The sequence below is a fragment of the Otolemur garnettii genome, unplaced genomic scaffold (genome assembly GCF_000181295.1).
Source record: "Otolemur garnettii isolate 467f Iridium unplaced genomic scaffold, OtoGar3 scaffold00027, whole genome shotgun sequence".
Classification (NCBI taxonomy): domain Eukaryota; kingdom Metazoa; phylum Chordata; class Mammalia; order Primates; family Galagidae; genus Otolemur; species Otolemur garnettii.
The window spans coordinates 13,549,481-13,568,028 of record NW_003852422.1 but is presented as its reverse complement, the minus strand read 5'-3'; the positions used below and the strand labels follow the sequence as shown (position 1 = coordinate 13,568,028).

The 18,548-nt window shown below is 33.4% G+C and overlaps 1 protein-coding gene across 1 annotated transcript in view; it reads left to right on the top strand.

Moving 5' to 3' along the window:
* KIAA1468 (KIAA1468 ortholog) overlaps positions 1-18,548 on the top strand; it is a 122,459-nt gene that overhangs the window by 44,180 nt on the left and 59,731 nt on the right. Inside the window, exons 8-11 of the mRNA XM_023512362.1 lie at positions 1,624-1,702; positions 2,696-2,791; positions 10,614-10,726; positions 17,879-17,969. Coding sequence (XP_023368130.1) covers positions 1,624-1,702; positions 2,696-2,791; positions 10,614-10,726; positions 17,879-17,969 — 379 coding nt within the window. The remainder of the gene's footprint in view (positions 1-1,623; positions 1,703-2,695; positions 2,792-10,613; positions 10,727-17,878; positions 17,970-18,548) is intronic.

Here is an 18,548-nt window from a genome sequence, read left to right as displayed (position 1 = left end):
GTATCTCCTTGATACTCCAATGCCACCCTAGAGAGATAGATGATATAAATTTGTGCAACTAATTTGTTTAGCTCTTAGTATGTACCAGGCAGTGTTAAAAGGATTATAATGGTAAGCAAGACATAAGAGAATTTCTTCAGTGAAAAATCTTTTAGTATGAGAAAAACAATCAAGCAATTACACTATCATATGAAAAGTAGAAGTGTAAGAGAGGTTTGGCTTACTTTGGGAACACATAAACAAGGCACCTAACCTAGCAGGAAAGGTTTTATGTAAAAAGTATCATCTAATCTCAGACTTAAAAACTAAGTAAGAGTCAATTAGGCAAAAGTTAAGAGGAAGAGTGTTCCCACTAAGGGAAAGCAGCATGTGCAAAAAGAACACAGGGCTTTAGTGGAACCAAGAAGGATTTACTAAGGTTTAAGCAAAGAATGCAAGTGAAAGGAGTGACAGGAGATGAAGATGGAGAATTAAGTAAACGCTAAGTCATAAAAGCCTGTGTTGACTCATTTTAGACAGTTGAAACATGACAGTATCTAAGTAATAGAGTCCTAGAAGGTGAAGGTATTTGGAAGGTGGCAAGTTTGAGGAAAGGGAACTGATAGTATGTACAGTATGTTGGAAGAATCCATGTAAGAAATGATCAAAATCATTGGAGGATTGGCAAAGGGAATCAAAATAACTGGATAGATTTACAAGATGATTAGAAGTTAAAATATTGATTGGATTTCAGGTGAAAAGATAGGGAAGGATCCATGCTGATTTGAGGTTTCCTACTTTGTCAAGGGGATGGATTAAGGCCTCCTCCACTGAGAGAATGTAGGAGCTTAAAAGAGCAAAAAAGCTCAAGCTTTGGCACACTGCTCTATAATTAGAGAAATTCCTTAGTGCCTGTTTGTGGTGTGTACTAAATAAGCTTTATTATGTAATTTTTAGGTTAGCCTTTTCTGTGTAGGTTGAGCACATAAAGTACAACTCATGGTCATAATTTTATGAATACCACTACATAGAACACAGTGTTGTTTTAGAAATATTCAATGTTTAACCTCCTTTATTAAACATAAATAGCACAAAATCTTCAACTGCAAAAAAAGCTTGAAAATATACCATGAATATTGACTGAAGCTCTCCTTCACTAAACTTCAAATTTTACTACTTTTACTTGGGTTTACAATATTAAGGTTTATCATTAGCATTACCTGTATCTTCAGAACTTTAATTCTTCTCTGTAATATACCAAGTTAACCTTTGTATCCGGTTTACCTTGTTTACCTTTTTTTGGAACTCCAGGGAGTTGGGATGAGAAAAGTTCTCATTTCAGATTTTATAAATACTTGACACAGTCTTTGATTTACTACTGTATCACTTCAAGTTTGGTCCACTAACATTCAAGGGCCATTCATTCAAGCTACAGCAAGATGATCACCAGTTCTGGTTGATTTTTTTTTTCTCCTATATAATTCTCCAGTGAAGTGTTCTTTAAGTCAATGATGGCTAAGAAATCTGGTTAGCATTTGTGGGGTAGGATTAATGTACGAATGAGAATTATAATATGCAGCTTAACTTTCTCCTTAAATGTCAGTGGTAATTCTTTGGTATTGTTTCCTTTCATCCAATATTTTTTAGGAAATTGTCTCCTGCTTTCCACCAAGCATTACTCTCTTTTTGTCGAATGTCAGCAGATAGTCGTTTAGGATCAGAGGTAAATTACACCAGCTATTCTTATAACTTTCTTAAAACATTCTGCTGTTTTTCTTATTAGTGTCTCTTACAAAAGCACTGGTGGTAAGCCCATTTCAAATGCAAGTCTATTATTTAAATTAATGCTCTAAGAAATAGTTCTTAAAATTTTAAACTTTTAAGTTTAAAGGTAGTTGGTTATTTCTGTTCTTTGGATTAAAGCTTTGTTTATTAACATTAAAGTAACCTTTTTAATCTCTGTTTTTAATGTTATGTTTATGATAACATCTCTTGTTTATAATACTGAAGACCAACTCCTGATATATACTGTTCACATCAGTGATATTTTTAGTTTATGCCATTATTTTCACTTCATTAGTAGTGGTTGTCTTCAGTGGTCGATATTGTGAACATTTATGTTTGTTCTCCTCAACTATTTTGTAATTATTATTGTAGACTCATCTTGCAAGGGTATTTGCTTATTTTTTTCCTTTTGCCTTTCTTCTCATTCCTCTCTTTCTAGCTGTTTTGTTGGTTGATTCCACTTGACCTCCCATGGGCATTGCCCCATGGTGGTTTGATGTACTTTGACAATCCTTAGTTTAAGACTGGGTGAGCATCTGTGTATCATCCCCTTATATGCAACTTTGTTGTCCAAACTCTCACCTTAGGCAGTGGTCACAGCTCTGTGGGTATCTTTTTCTAAAACAAAAATAAACATTGAGGCTGCCCTAATTCTGTGCCATTCCTACATGTTCCCAGAACAGAAACCTGGTTAGCCTCCCTGATTTCACCCTTGTTTTTTATTGTTATTTTGAATCCATTTCTGGACCCCAGAAATGTTGATGCTCTTTGAGACACTGTTGTTCTTATCATATCTTATCATTATATCATAAGGTATAATATTAGAATGTGTGTTTGGAGCAGGGATGGCAGGGTCTAGCCTGAACCATTACATACCATCATGCACAGAAGTTCTCCACTATTGTTGTTTATTAGATCTTTGGTTTTCTAGGTGTCTCGGATTGCAGACAGTGAGAAAAGTGTTATGTTAATGCTGGGACGCTGCCTGCCACATATTGTTCCTAATGTGCTATTGGCAAAGAGAGAGGTAAGACACATAAAAATATTTTCATCTTAATAATATCATCATGTTGTCCATTTTTTGTCATTTTGAAGTTTAGTGATATATTTTTATTTTGTTAAAGTCTATTACTTGCAATCATATTCTTACTTTTGTGCATGCATCTCTGCTCCTAGAGAATGGTTTTACACCTCTGTCAGGTGAGTTCAGTAAAACTGCATGGTATTCATGTTTTTCCAATTTTGCTTAAAGCATTGTTAGCTTGTGCAGCACTGACTATTACTGTAGGTCCATTGATATGTTATGAATACTGTCTGGTTTTCATATTACCAGTTAACTAACTTATCTCTATCCTTGCTGTGATATGCTTGATATGTCTACAGGAATGGACATTCTTTGTATTGAAAATTAACAGGGACTAATTATGTAACTTTTTAATGTACTGCTATAGTTGCCTATTATAAATGTTAGTCTTATTCTGTTTGTTTGGCCATACATTACACTTATAATGATAGGTTAGGCATTATATTGAATATAATAACTTGTACAAATACCTTTTTTATTTTTGTTATAATTAACTTGTTACTGGCAAATGCTTTAAATATCCAAAGTCAGTTGCAAATGTATTTAGTCCACAAAGCCTATGTTATGAGCCATAAACACTATAGGAAGCTATTTTTATATATTCATAAATTATTAAATATAGTTACAGTTAGCCGATGAAAAGCTAAAGAAAAGTTATCTGTAATGTAATTTAAATGACAATGGATAATTTATTTGCAAATAAGTTAAATTACATTAGAATTATTCTGTTTATGAGATAAATTTCTAGTTCACAAAAATGTTTTTATAAAAAATGGATAAAGAGTGTACCATATAAGTTTTTACTATTACCTTCTTAATATTTACCACTGATTTTACTCATAATTTGTGGGACCTACAGTATGATAAGTACATAATGCATTGGCAAAACCCATTTAAAGCTTACCCCACCTTAATTATCCATTTAGCATAAGAAATTTGTACTGATCCTCAAGAAAATATGTAGAACTTTAAAGATGTTTTTTCCCTAGAAGTATTTTAAATTAAAAAGACTCTTTGCCTGCTGATGGTTTTATTTTTACCTAATTATTTAAAAAATAGTTGTAAGATATTGATAAGTATGGAAAGCTTCTGTGTCTTGAAGGATCAGTGTCCAATTTCAGATTGTTCTGCAGTTCTGCCTGGCAGAATGGTGTTTGAGCTTCTTCTCCTTTTTTAGCTTGTAACATAATCCATGTAGTGTGTTAATGTTTGCATCCCTCTTACTATATATTTCCTTAATATGATCTTCAAAGTGTCACAGAAACCTGATGATTATGAGATGCACTTTGAGCTTTTTTATTTTAATTTTCCATATTGTCATAAAAGACTCTGCCACTGAAATCTGATTGTACTGCATGAAATATTTATAATTTTTTGCATCATCAGTAATCAGATACATTATATATAGATACATTTATATACACACATGCACATATATAATTTGTGGTATGATGCTTACTTTTCTGGCTGATTTTAAATTTTTCATATTTAAAAATTACATATCCGTTTCATGCAGAAATGATTATTTATCTTTACTATTTGTACATTGTTCTATTTTATCAGAAAATCAACCATGTATAATAAAACAAAGTTGTTTTCCCTCAATTAAATTGATAAATAATGAAATATATCTTAGCTTGGTTTAAAACCAATTTCTGGGCCCAAAAGAACATTTTTTTCATTACCTCTTTTTTTTTTTTTTTTGAGACGGAGCCTCAAGCTGTCCCCCTGGGTAGAATGCCATGGTATTACAGCTCACAGCAACCTCCAACTCCTGGGCTCAAGCGAGTCTCCTGCCTCCGCCTCCCAAGTAGCTGGGACCACAGGCGCCCGCCACAACGCCCGGCTATTTTTTGGTTGCAGCCATCATTGTTGTTTGGCGGGCCTGGGCTGGGGATTCGAACCCACCACCTTAGGTGTACGTGGCTGGCGCCTTAGCCGCTTGAGCCACAGGCGCCGAGCCTCATTACATCTTTGATATTGAATTACTTTTAAATATTTCACCCCGTTCCTTATTTCTGTATTTTTAAAAAGCTTGCTCTTGTGATTGAAGGATTAATATTTTTACCTTTTTTAATTTTTTGATTTTTTTAATACATTCTCTTGTCAGCATAAGCCTCTTTGTTGACATATAATTACAATTATAATGTTCCTCAGTAAACTTCAGTCATAGCAATATCTTAGCTGATTAAATAAATAAAACATTAGAAGCAGGGCTTAAAGGTTTTGATTAAGTAGTAAGTTCACATGGTTTAGCATTTATATGTTCTGGATATTTATTACATATATAATTTGCAAATATTTTCTTTCATCCTGTAGGTTGTCTTTTTACATTCTTGATAATATCCTTTGATGGACAAATGCTTTTCAGTTTTCTGATTCATTTATTTATTTATTTGATGCTTGTGCTTTTGGTGTCAAATTTAAGAACGTATTGCTAAATCTGATGTCTGGGCTGTATATACATAAGTTAAAGCTTTGAAACTACTTATGGGGTTTTTCAGTATATTTAGGTCATTGATCTAAGTTGAGTTAATTTTTATATACTGAATGAAGTAGGGTCTTACTTCACTTTTCATGTGGCTATCCAGTTACATAGCAACATTTATTTAAGAGAAAAAATTTTCCCTATTGAATGGTCTTGCCACTTTTGTCAAAAGTTAATATATAGAATCGTGTCATCTCCAAATAGAGATAGGTTTGTTTCTTCTGTATGAATTTGGATAGCTTTTGTTTTTTACTCCTTGCTTACTTGCTTTGGCTAGGACTTCCAATACAATGTTGCATAGCAGTGTTTTGAGAAATCAGATATCCTTGCCTTATTTCTAATCTTAGGAGAAAGCTTTCAGTCTTTTACCATTAACTGATGTTAGCGATAGGGTTTTTATAAATGCCTTTTATCATGAGAAGGAAGTTTTCTTTGATTCCTTGTTTGCTAAGTGTTCTTAGCATGAAAGGACATTAAGTTTTGTCATGTGCTTTTCCTCCATCTGTTGATATGATAACTTAATTTTTTCCCTTCATTCTATTAATGTGGTATTACCTGTATTACATTGCCTGATTTTACGTTGAACTACCCTTACATTCGGGGTTATATTGCACTTTGTCTTGATTTGTAATCTTTTTAATGTGCTTTTGGATGGGGTTTTACTATTTTATTGAGCTTTTTTGTGTCATTCATAAGGTATACTATTCTATAGTTTTATTGTCTTATAGTTCTTTGTCTGGTTTTTCCTATCAGGTTAAGGCTGGCTTTATAGAGTGTGACAGAGCTCTTTCCTCCTTATCTGTGTTTTGAATTTGTTTAAGTAGAATTGGTGTTAATTCTTTAAAAGATTTTTAGAATTTACCATTGAAGCCATTTGGTCCTAGACTTTTCTTTGTTGGGAAATCTTTGATTACTGATTCAGTCTCTACTTGTTTTATGTTGATTTTTTTTATGTTGAGATTTTCTCCTTCCTTAGTTTTAGTAATTCATATGATCTAGGAATCAGTTCATTTCATCTTGCTTATTTGATTTGTTGACAAACAATTATTTATAGTATTCCCTTATAATTCCTTTAATTTCTTAAGGTTGGTACTAACATTTGTGCTTTCATTTCTAATTCTAGTTATTTGCATCTTCTCTCTTATTTTTTAAGTCAATCCGGCTAAATTGTGTCATTTGATTTTGTTGATCTTTTTAAGAACAAACTTTGATTTTATTAATCTCTTTATGATTTTTTAGCCTATGTTTCATTTATCTCCACCCTAATCTTTATTGTTTTCTTTCTTCTGCTGGCCATGGATTTAGTTTGATCTCTCTGTAGTACTATAAGATAAAAAGCAAAATTGTTGACTTGAGATCTTTTTCTTTTTTTATGTATGCATTTACAGCTTATAAATTTCCCTCTGCGTATTTCTTTTGCAGCATCTCAATTTTGGTATGTTGTGTTTTCATTTTTATTCATTTCAATGTGTTTTTTAATTTTCTTAGTGATTTCTTTGACCCATTGGTTATTTAAGAGTGTGTTATTTAAAAGCCACATATCTTTGAAATTTATGTTTTTCCTTGTATTATTGTTTTTTAATTTCATTCCATTGTAGTCAAAGAGAAGAAACTTTGATTTTGATCTTTTTAAATTTTCTAAGCACTGTCTGTGGCCTAACATATGGTCTGTCCTGGAGACTGTTCCCTGTGCACTTGAGAACATATTTTAAATGTTTGCAACTGTAGCACATACCTTACCTTAATAACTATCTGTATTCTAATTACATGGGTACATAATAGTTATATATCTTTATAGGATATATGTGATGTTTCATTACAGGTATGCAATGCAAACTAATCAAATCAGAGTAATTAGGATATCCACTGCCTTTGGCATTTATCATTTCTTTGCGTTAGGGACATTCCAGTTTTATTCTTTTAATTATTTTAACATGTACTGTAACTTATTGATTATAGTCAGTTTGTCATGCTATCAAATATCATTCATTCTCTCTTAACTATGTATTTTTAACCCATTAATCATCCCTACTTTATCTTCCCCTCCCCTGCTACCCTTCCCAACCTCTGGTAACTATCTTTCCACTCTCTGTCTCCATAAAATCAATTATTTTTAATATTAAGCTCCCACATATAAATGAGAATATGTGAGATTTGTCTTTCTGTGCTTTGCTTTTTTCACTTGACATAATGATCTCTGGTTCCATCCATGTTGTTGCAAATGGCAGAATTTCATTACTTGTGGCTATGTGATATTTAATGGTGTATGTGTACCACAAAATTTCTTTCTTTCTTTTTTTTGAGACCGAGTCTCACTATATTACCCTTGGTAGAGTGCTGTGGTATCACAGCTTACAGCAACCTCAAACTCTTGGGCTTAAGCGATTCTCTTGCCTCGGCCTCCCAATTAGCTGCGACTACAGGTGCCTGCCAGAATGCCCAGTTACTTTTTTTTTTTTATGCTGTTGTTGTTGTTGCAGTTGTCCTTGTTGTTTACTAGGCCTGGGCTGGGTTCAAACCCACCAGCCCCCGTGTATGTGTCCAGCACCCTAACTGTATGTGTCTAACGCCCTAACCACTGAGCAAAGAGCAAAGGGTGCCAAGCCGTTTCTTTTTCTTTTCTTTTCTTTTCTTTTTTTTTTTTTTTTTTTTTGAGAGAGAGTCTCAGTGTTTCACCCTGGATAAAGTGCTATAGCATCATAGCTCAAAGAAAGTTCAAACTCTTAGGATTGAAGAATCTTCTTGCCTCACCTTCCTGAATAGCTGGGACTACAGATGTACCACTATGCCCGGCTAGTTTTTCCATTTTTAGTAGAGATGGGCTCCTGTTCTTGCTCAGGCTGATCTTGATCTCCTGAGCTCAAACAATCTACCCACCTCAACCTCCCAGAGTGCTAGATTACAGATTGATTCCACATATTAGCTATCTTGAGTAGTAGTATCACAACAAACAAGTACATACAGGTATCTTTTCATTATACTGAATTCCCTTCCTCTGAGTATATACCCAACAGCAGGATTGCTGGTTTACATAGTAGTTCTATTTTTAGTTTTTTGGGGAACCTCCTTACTGATCTCCATAGTATCTGCACTAACTTAGATTCCCCCAAACAGCATACATGAGTTTCTTTTTCTCCACATTCTTGCCTGTCTTTTTTGAAGAAAGCAATTTTAACTGGGGTGAGATGATATCTCATTGTAGTTTTTGATTTACATTTCTCTAATGACTAATAATGGCCATCTCGATGTCTTTTTTGGAGAAATGTCTATTTGGATCCTTTTTCCATTTTTAATTGGATTATTTGATTTTTTTCCTATTGGGTATAACTTTTTCTTTAAAGAGTAATACACTAGGGAGAGTGTGTGGGAGGGTAATGTAAGAAGTATACAGGTAGAGACAGTGGGAAAAGAGGAAGCAGGGATTAGAAGGTAGCAAGAAAACCTTTGGGAGAGAAAGATAGGATGGGAAGAGAAAGTCCAAATAAAATTTGTAGGGTCTTCGTGGTTTTCAGACATGAGAATAGATTCCCCTTTTATTAGTGCTTCCTGAATTACTACTTTTTATTATTAAATTTCTATTCTCAGTAGGATACCTTGATGATGCAATGTCTTTGTCCTCTAGCTAGCTCCCAGCAGCCTAAATAGAATCAATTAAGGATTAGAACAGTCCTTGGTATTAATAATCTTATATCATAATATTGTTACACTTCCAAGTCAGGCAGACTATTTAGTATTTTATTAAAAGTGGCTTATTTTCTTTTATAAAATCAGAACTGATCCATCAAGCATCATTTTAAGACTCTGATAAATACATTAGTTAACAATATAGGATCTGTATATACACACTCTTCCATTCCCAGAGCAAAATTATATTCCCTAATTATTTTTTATTCAACTTTTCAGTTATTCACTAATCTAAAATTGATAGTAGTGCCCAATAGGAAGATTGAAAATGAGAGAAGGAATATTTTAAGTTATTCTTTACTTACAGATTTATTCCTAGCTTCATCTTGGTACCTTCAAATTTAAGATTTATACAACATAATTATGATTTTAAGATAACATCCTATAAAGACTTTAGAAATAATAGAAAGGGACTTACAGTACCTTCAAATTTTAGTATCAACTACTCACCAAATCATACCATCTCTTTCTAATGTCACATTCTCCAATTGGAAAAATACTTCTGCAATAGACTTCTTATTGTGCTTTTCTTCCAGTTACATTATTTTTTTTTTAGGTTATATTATCAGAGGCAATAATAATCATCCATTATTATGTAGTGATCAATTCCTATTTTAAATATTTTTTCATTTTTGGTGGATACTAAGGTAGATGAAAAGAGAGAAAGAGAAATGGAGGTAATTATTATATCACAGTGATTTCTTTAATATATCTGCAAAATATTTTTTTAACTTAGAAGATTTCTTGTGAAAAATATGTCATTTTTGTACTTTTATTCTCCTTAGATTTGAAAATCTATTCCAATATGAAAAACATTAATTTATTTTTAATTTATTTTAGTGTCAAAATATATTTAATTTAGAAATATATTTAATTAAAATGATTCAATTAAAATATGAAACAAAAATTTCCTAGGAAGAGAGAAATCAATTTTTGTCTATTTCTTGCAGAATGTTGAATTTTCTTCTGTGTGTTGAATGTGTAACAAACCATACACTTAACAATTTACATTTCCACATCAAATATTTCCGCTGATACTCTGTAGTAATACTGAGAAGATAAAACACCTGTAGTAATGATCTTTTTAATTGGCCACTAGATTAAGTGCTAAGGGTACAGAATTTTTAGACTATATCTAATCTTAAGAAAGATATTATTGTGCTTGCGAAAAACAGGAAGTGTCTTTATTTTCTGTTGTGTTTTTAAGTTTTTAAATATAGTGAACTTCTCCAAGTTTTGTTTAAAAACACTTCCAAAATTAATATTACAATGTCAGCCTGTCACTTGTTGAAATGTTATGTAGAATAAAAGCTAGTGGACCTTTGGGAAGTACTGGATACAAAAACAAGGTTAGTTGACTCTTAAACAGCTTTTATTACATTGTGATTTACACCTTCTGCACAACCAACACATAAATATTGTAATTCTTTTAGTGTTTTCTCTTAAATTACCAATCTTACAGAATTAAAATTTGCTCTCACGTATATTGAGGTTTAGTTCACTTTGCCCATTTAAAAGAATATTTTGGGAAGGGAAAAGAATATTCTACAATGTATTTTTATCTTGAATTTTTCCACCCTCCTATTTCTTTAGGAGTTGATCCCCCTCATATTGTGTACAGCATGTCTACATCCTGAGCCTAAAGAAAGAGATCAACTTCTCCACATACTTTTCAATTTGATCAAGAGGCCAGATGACGAGCAAAGGTGAGTCTGACTACTTCTTTGGGAAATAAATGCATTGTTGATGTTAACTTCACTAATTAACATCAAGATTAGTGTTTTAATCAACACATGCATGTTTTCTGTTCTTCCAAATATCTGTCAGTAGTACTGGTACTTTCCACCAGCAAGATCTGCATTTCAAAGTACAGTGTTGTCATCAAGGTCCCTTTCCTCCCAGCCTTCTTTTTTAAGAGGTCCTGGAATTTACTGCAAGAAATAGGGAATACTACAGACAATAGGGAAATCACTCTGGGAAATTTAACCAATGCATAATAAATAAAATCTAAAATAAAAATCCTTTTAAAAATGTATGTATCTCCTACTAAAATCAGAGTATTTATATTATCTGCTATGATTACTGATAGTTCTCATCTTTTAAATCTTTGGAAGGGGATTCTATCCCTTCTTCTCAAAATGTTAATAGTTTCTTAAGGTTACTAGACAGAGGTACTGAAGGGCATTATCTAAATTATCCTGTGTTTTTGAGGAACTAACTCACATTAAAATTATATTAAATTGGCTCGGCGCCTGCAGCTCAGTAACCAGGGCTCTTGCCACATGCGCCAGAGCTGGTGGGTTTGAATCCAGCCTGGGCCTACCAAACTACAATGACAACTACAACCAAAAAATAGCTGGGCATTGTGGTGGACACCTGTAGTCCCAGGTACCTGGGAGGCTGAGGCAAGAGAATTGCTTAAGCCCGAGAGTTGGAGGTTGCTGTGAGCTATGACGCCACAGTCTCACCCAGGGCAACATAATAAGAATCTGTCTCCAAAAAAAAAAAAAATTTATATTAAATTTTAGGCTGGGTGTAATACCTGCAATCCTAACACTTTGGGAGGCCAAGGCAGGGGGATCACAGACCAGCCTGAGCAAGAGTGAGACCCTGTCTCTACTGAAATAGAAACATTTGCTGGGCATTGTAGGCTCCTGAAGTTCTAGCAACTTGGAGGCTGAGACAGGAAGATTGCTTAAGCCCAGGAGTTTGAGGTTGCTGTGAGCTAGGCTGGCAGCACTGCACTCTAGCCTAGGCAACAGTGAGACTCTGTCTCAAAAAAAAAAAAATTAAATTTTAGTGAACTTTATTTCTTTAAAAAAAACATAAATATTCTCTTCTGGAAATTACAAGATTATTATTTTTGACCTAAAAAGTCTATCTTCTATTAATACACTTTTCTGATTTCTGGTAGTTCTGTGATAATTAGTGATTAGGTTATAACCAAACCCTTAGATAAATAGCAGGAGGGAGCAAACTGTATGAGAATGTTAATAGGGACCTCCCAGGTGGTATAGGTAAGTCATACATTTGGTAACACTCCCTCTGCCCTCCAGATGCAACAGGGCATGTAGTAGGTGGCATAGCAGAAAATTCAGCATACCTAGTGACCTCTTAGGCATTCCAATGTCCCTAACCTCCCTCAGGGAAAACAGGTTCTTTGGAGAAGCCTGACCTCATCTTATGTACTCAGTATTGTTTTTAATGAGTTCTAACATCTGTAAAGACTCAAAATAAAACTTTGATAGCTTCTCAGCTACTTAAGGTTTACCTCATAATGAGATTCTCCACTTCTGGTTCAAGGTGATGATAGGTCAACAATTCTTGATGTTTCCTTCCCAACTTGGAATTTGCTAGGAAGACATAAAAAAGGTATTAAAAAAAAAACAAAAAACCTAAGATAGAAACATTAAACATTTATCGGAAACAAAGTTAACTCTAATCAACCATGTGAAGGGCCTGGAAAATTTTTTTCTTACTCTAATATCATTGAATGAAAGTAAATTACAAAGACCAATCTAAGCCCCTTATAGTTTCCACTTTGAGGAAAGTACTTTTGGATCAATTTCTTGATTAGTCCATAGAAAACCAGGAGCCCTATAAAAATTACACTGCATAATGAAAATAGCAATTATTCTAAAAATTTAGAATAAAGGTATATCTTGAAAAATGATTTATTATAAAAACCAAAGAAACTTTTTTTAATCCTAAAACAGAGACAAAAATTAATGATTTTTACAAAACAAAAGAAAGGTAACCATAGAAGAAAAAGATTTTCTGGAGTAAAGGAAGATATCACCAGGAAAAAAATTAAAATATGCAATATTTCAAAATTTACATTAAAGACAAAATAATAGAATTGACACTACTGAAAATTGAATCCATGTTGTAATGTAAGTGAAAATTTTAAATATTAGTAAACCATTATATTCATTGGCCACTTGTAGGAGTAAAGAATTATTTGCCCAAACTTCTATGTTTTCACTAGTTTCCAAATACGATTTAACTATAGCTTAAATACATGGTGATGGACAAAGTATATATATGTATACATTCCTGCAATATTATACCTTGACTTTTCCATAAAATGTTTTGAAAAACTGCCAATACCTTTGTACATGGCATGAATAGTTATATCAATAGATCCTCAACCTTGAAAGCGTTTTGGTATTAATTACTGCTTTATTGAGTAAAAGTTCACAAAATGTATGTATAAAGCTTTTGGTTTCTTCTCTGTAAACTTTGCTTCAACCCTTTAAATTTTTCTCTTATCATGTCATTTTCATTAACTTTGCCACATGTTTTCTTCAAGTCATTTTATTAATAATCCTCAGAAAGTTGATTCCAGTCAGTACCTTAACAGTTAAATCTCAGTTTCATAATTAAAGTTATGAAAGTCTTTGAAGTTTGAAGTTATATATAAATTGATGGAGGAAATGTTCCCTGAATTTTTCTAACAAGCAAAGAGAACAGTGACCTCATTTACAGTATTCTGCAGTATTTTTCATTCATCTTATTCCAATTATTCATGTTGAATTCACACACTTTTGTATTAGTTACTTTTGGACTTCTAATTCAGTTATTCCTTAGCTTTTTTTTTTTATGCTTGATTCTCCTAAATGTGTCTCACAGATGAACTAGATATATATTGCTTCTTAATGGTTATGCTTTGTAAGATATTTAACATATTTAACATATTAATTAATAAATTAATACTAATTTTTATGTCACTGTGTTATCAGTGAATCATTATCATGTGGCCCGAGGGGTACAGTGTGTTGTTTGGGTTAAACCTGAGTCAAATGCTCTCAACCAAATATTCCTAAGTAGAGAAATTACTTATTCCTAAGAGTAGTGAGAGGGACATCCACAGATCGGGGTTACACATCAGAAAAAAGGCAAATGGATTTTACTCAAGCGGCAGTAGATATTTACCTGCACAGAGTTGAACATTTAAAAATATTGAGAGAAGCTGTACAAGTAAGGACTTGAATAAAACCAGTGGGTGAGTAGGTAGACTAAGAACCAGCAAGATTAAGAAAGTCAGTTGTTTTTTTTCATTTTGTTTTGTTTTTTTGAGACAAAGTCTCACTCTGGTGCCGACTAGAGTGCCATGGCATTATAGCTCACAGCAACTTCTAGTTCTTGGGCTCAAGCTATCCTCCTGGCTCAGTTTTTCTGTTTTTAGTAGAGACAGGGTCTTACTGTTGCTCAGGCTGGTCTCGAACTCCTGAGCTCAAGCAATCCACTTGCCTCAGCCTCTGAGAGTGCTAGGATTATAGGCATGAGCCACCGCACCAGCCTTGAATTTTTTATGTTATAATTTTTATCTTAATTAAAAACAATTTTTGTTTGTACTTTACAAAACAATAGAATTATTGTTTATGATTTGACACCAGCGGCCTCATGTGCTAATCAAATAAGGGAAATTAAATCATTGCATTTGTACCATTCGATGAAAACTGAAAATTTTCTAACAATTTGGTGGTAGTATACTACAATTTTAAATTGTGCACAAACTTTATAGCAACCCTGTATTACTTATCCTTGAAAAGTACCATTTCCTATCTTGGTAACTTAATTAATAGTTAAATGCCATTTATTGCATTTTTAGTTTTAGATTTGTGAGGCAAAACCTCTTTAGTCTTAAGAGCAGTTTTCATAAGCTTTGTGTGTAAAGCTAATAGCTGCCACCTGGTGGCCAAATGCACCTATCAACCTGCCTTCAGGTCAAGCTACATCAGGAATTAAAACACTCAAGTTTTATTTGTGTGTTTATCAAACTCACTTTTTTTTTTTTTCTGAGACCATCTCATTCTGTCCCCTAGGCATCATCGTAGCTCACTGCAACTGCAAATGCCAGGCTTCAAGCAGTCCTTCTGCCTCAGCCTCCTGAGTAGCTGGAACTATAGTTATGCACACCAGACACAGCTAATTTTTCTATTTTTAGTAGAGACAGGGTTTCACTCTTCCTCAGGCTGGTCTCAAACTCCTGAGCTCAAGTAATCCTCCCATCTCAGGTGTGAGCCACTGTACCCAGCCCATGTCTACCTTCACTTTATAGAAATGTAATTATTCATAAAAATAGACTAATTAATTGATTAACTCTGTAATATAAATAACAAGTTAAAAAAAGCAGAATTATTAAAGTTAGTGTAACATATTTGACATATAAGCAGAGTTATTGTTTTCCTTAATAAATTGAAGGCTTCTTTGGTAATATCCCAAGAAAAATTTCATTTTATGCTCAATAATGGTAATTTTTGCTAGTTCTTTGCTAACTACTATAATTGATACCATATTTCCACCTGTGTCCTTTACTAATCAAAAGTCCCACAAATAAGAACATTTATTTTACTATCATAGGAGCCTTTTTCTAATGCTGTTAATAATCTACAGACCATTTGATCTTTTCTGTTTTGGACTGCATTTCAAAGCTGGCATATTTTCTAGAATTTCGAATATTAACTCTAAGATGTTTATTTTTAGACACCCAACATTTTTCCCTTTTGAGGTTTGTACATATTGTAGTGATGGTGATTCATGATTTGAAGTCATTTCATGTGAAGTTCTTACAAGTGTGTACCTGTTATGTGTTCAAATGCTTAAATTTTAAGAATATTCATTAAGTACAGTTATCAAAAGTATATGTCATCTCACTTTAATACTTTCGGGTGGGCAAAAAAATTATCAGATACTAGGAAATTTTCCTTAGAGAACAGATAGCTATAGTGCTAGCTAGAAGACTTGCTAATTTGTTTTTCTATATTTCTTTTATTCATTTTAATTAATTTGCCCTCCTAAAATAAAAGGCAATAGAAAAGCAAAAGAGAACTTCAGACATAGAATAGATACCAATCATAGAAGATGATGGTACAAAGGAAAATAAGGTAGATAAATGATAGGAGGATTTGTGGTAAAGAGAAGCTGCCAGAATCAACATGCAATGACAACATTGGCTCTCGGTTGCCCCTGGGTTGTCCAAAAGATCTCTGTCATTATTCTTCTCAAATAATATAAGAGAATATTAATAACTAATCAGACTAAACCAAATAGAAATTTAAAGTCATTATGTTACAGTTAATTTAAATTGACATAAGAAATAGCAATGAGCAATTAAATAAACAAGATGAGGTATACATTAACCAGTGTGACGTAAGCGTTCCTAGTTCTATATGAAATCAGTACATTGTACCCCATAAATGCATTAATGTATACATGATCTATGTGTTTATAATTTAATAAAAAAAAAAGAAATAGCAATGAGCAATGCAGAGGCTTACAGCACTGATTTTATAATTAGTATGAATTAAATAAGCGTTCTATTTTGGTTTTCTTTAAAGTTGGCTACTTTAAAACATCTATTAAAAGCATAGCCTTTTTTTCCTTTTGGGTTTTATTGTTTTAAAGTGTTACATAAAAAATGGAAGAACATTAGATTCTGCATTTTGAAGTCATTTTAAATGGAATTTTAATCTGTGGAGTGAAAAATATTTTAAATTATATGCTATTTTAAAGTTATAAAGCTATCATTTCAAAGAAAATAGTATACTATTTATTAGTTAACTATTGTTCTATATCAAAGTAGCCTGAAAGAAAGTGATTTAAAATAACATGTTTTTATCTTACAATTTTTCCGGGTCAGGAATCTGGATCATCTGCTTTAGGGTCTCTTACCAGGCAGTAGTCAGAGGTTTGGCTAAACCCTGACTATCTCAGGGCTCAACTGAAGAAGGATTTGCTTTTAATCTCCGTCATGTGTTTGGTCATTGCTAGAATTCAATTCTTCAAGGATTGTTAGACTGAGGACTTCAGTTGCTCACTGGCATTTGGCCAAAGACCACCTTTAATTCCTTGCCACATGGGTGTCTCCAGCATGGCAGCTTGCTTAAATAAAGCAAGTTGAGAAGGCAGTAGAGTCTAAAAAGATGGACATCACAGACTTTGTAACCTAATCTCAGAAGTGATATCCTATCATTTTGGCTATATTCTGTCCATCAGAAGCAGTCATTAGGTCTGACCTGTACTCAGTGGGATAGGATTACACAAGGACAAGAATATGAGGAGACAGGATCTTTGGAGCCACGTCAGAAACTACTTGTCGTTCTAATCTTGGGTACAATACTAAAACTTCTGATTTTAAAAATACCTGCTGGGCACAGTGACTCACATCTATACTCTAGCACTTTGGGAGGCCAAACCAGGAGGGTTGATAGAGGAGGAATTCAAGACCAGCATGGGCAACATAGTGAGACTACATCTCTACAAAAAATACAAAAATTATCCAGGTATGGTAGTGCATTCCTGTTGTCCCAGCTCCTTTGCAGTCTGAGGCGGGAGGATACCCTTGAGCCCAGGAGTTTGAGATTGCAGTGAGCTATGAGGCCCACTGTAGTTTAGCCTGAGCAACAAAGTAAGACCCTATTCTTGAAAAAAAATCCCACATGTTATTAATATGGTACCATATTTTTTAATTGTAGAAACACTATAGGGATAATCACTGGTTCTTTTAGTGGCTAGAAACTGAAGCCTTGGGAATATTATGATCTCAGAATGTATGTGTGGGAAATTAATTTTAAAAGTTATATCAGCTTCGTACTTATACAGAAATCCTTTAGCAACACCTTTCACAAATGGTGTTACCACTTGTAATGGTTGAATGACTGGTCTTAAGGAATTCATTCTCTTGCTAGCAGCCTAGTTCACTGTTAGAAAGGTAATTTGACTCCACAAAAATATTGTACTTTATGTAAATTACAGAGATGAAGCTTTTTAACCCTTAGTCCTCCTAGTTGTGCTGTTGTGCTTTCTAACACAAACACAAGCCTTTACATATATTTTTTTGTGTTATATTTCAGGCAAATGATTCTCACAGGTTGTGTGGCATTTGCACGTCATGTTGGACCAACACGTGTAGAAGCTGAACTTTTACCACAGTGTTGGGAACAGGTAAATAACTGTATTAGGTTTTCCCCTAGCTAGTATATTGAGTTGTAATTTATGAGTTATAATTTATGCTGCTATTCCATAGCTCAGTGCTTTAATAGTGTCTAAGAATGGTCTGAGGTTCTTTGCTTTATTCATTCATTTAGAAAATACTTATGAAAGATAATTCTAGTCTGGGTACTGTTGTAGTCCCTAGCAATGCAATGGTGATCAAAAGACAAAGACATCCTAGGAGAAAGGTAAGCGTAGACAAAGAAATGATATACCTTTGTAGTAGTATATACTATAAAGAAAAATTAAGCAGGATGAGGGTTAGAGAATGATGGGGAAAGAATTGTCAGAGAAGGAATCTCTGAGCAAGTGATGTTGAGCCAAGTAGGATGCAGCAAGTACAAAGGCCCTGAGGTAGGAATGTGCCTGATCCATTGAAGGAAGATCAAGAAGGCTGTGTGTGTGTTTGTGTGTATAAATAGAAATATAATATATATTATATACTTCTATATATTACATAAAATGTAAGTCCTGGATGTGGGAGGTTTTTTTATTAATAATTGAATTCGGGCTCGGCGCCTATAGCTCAAC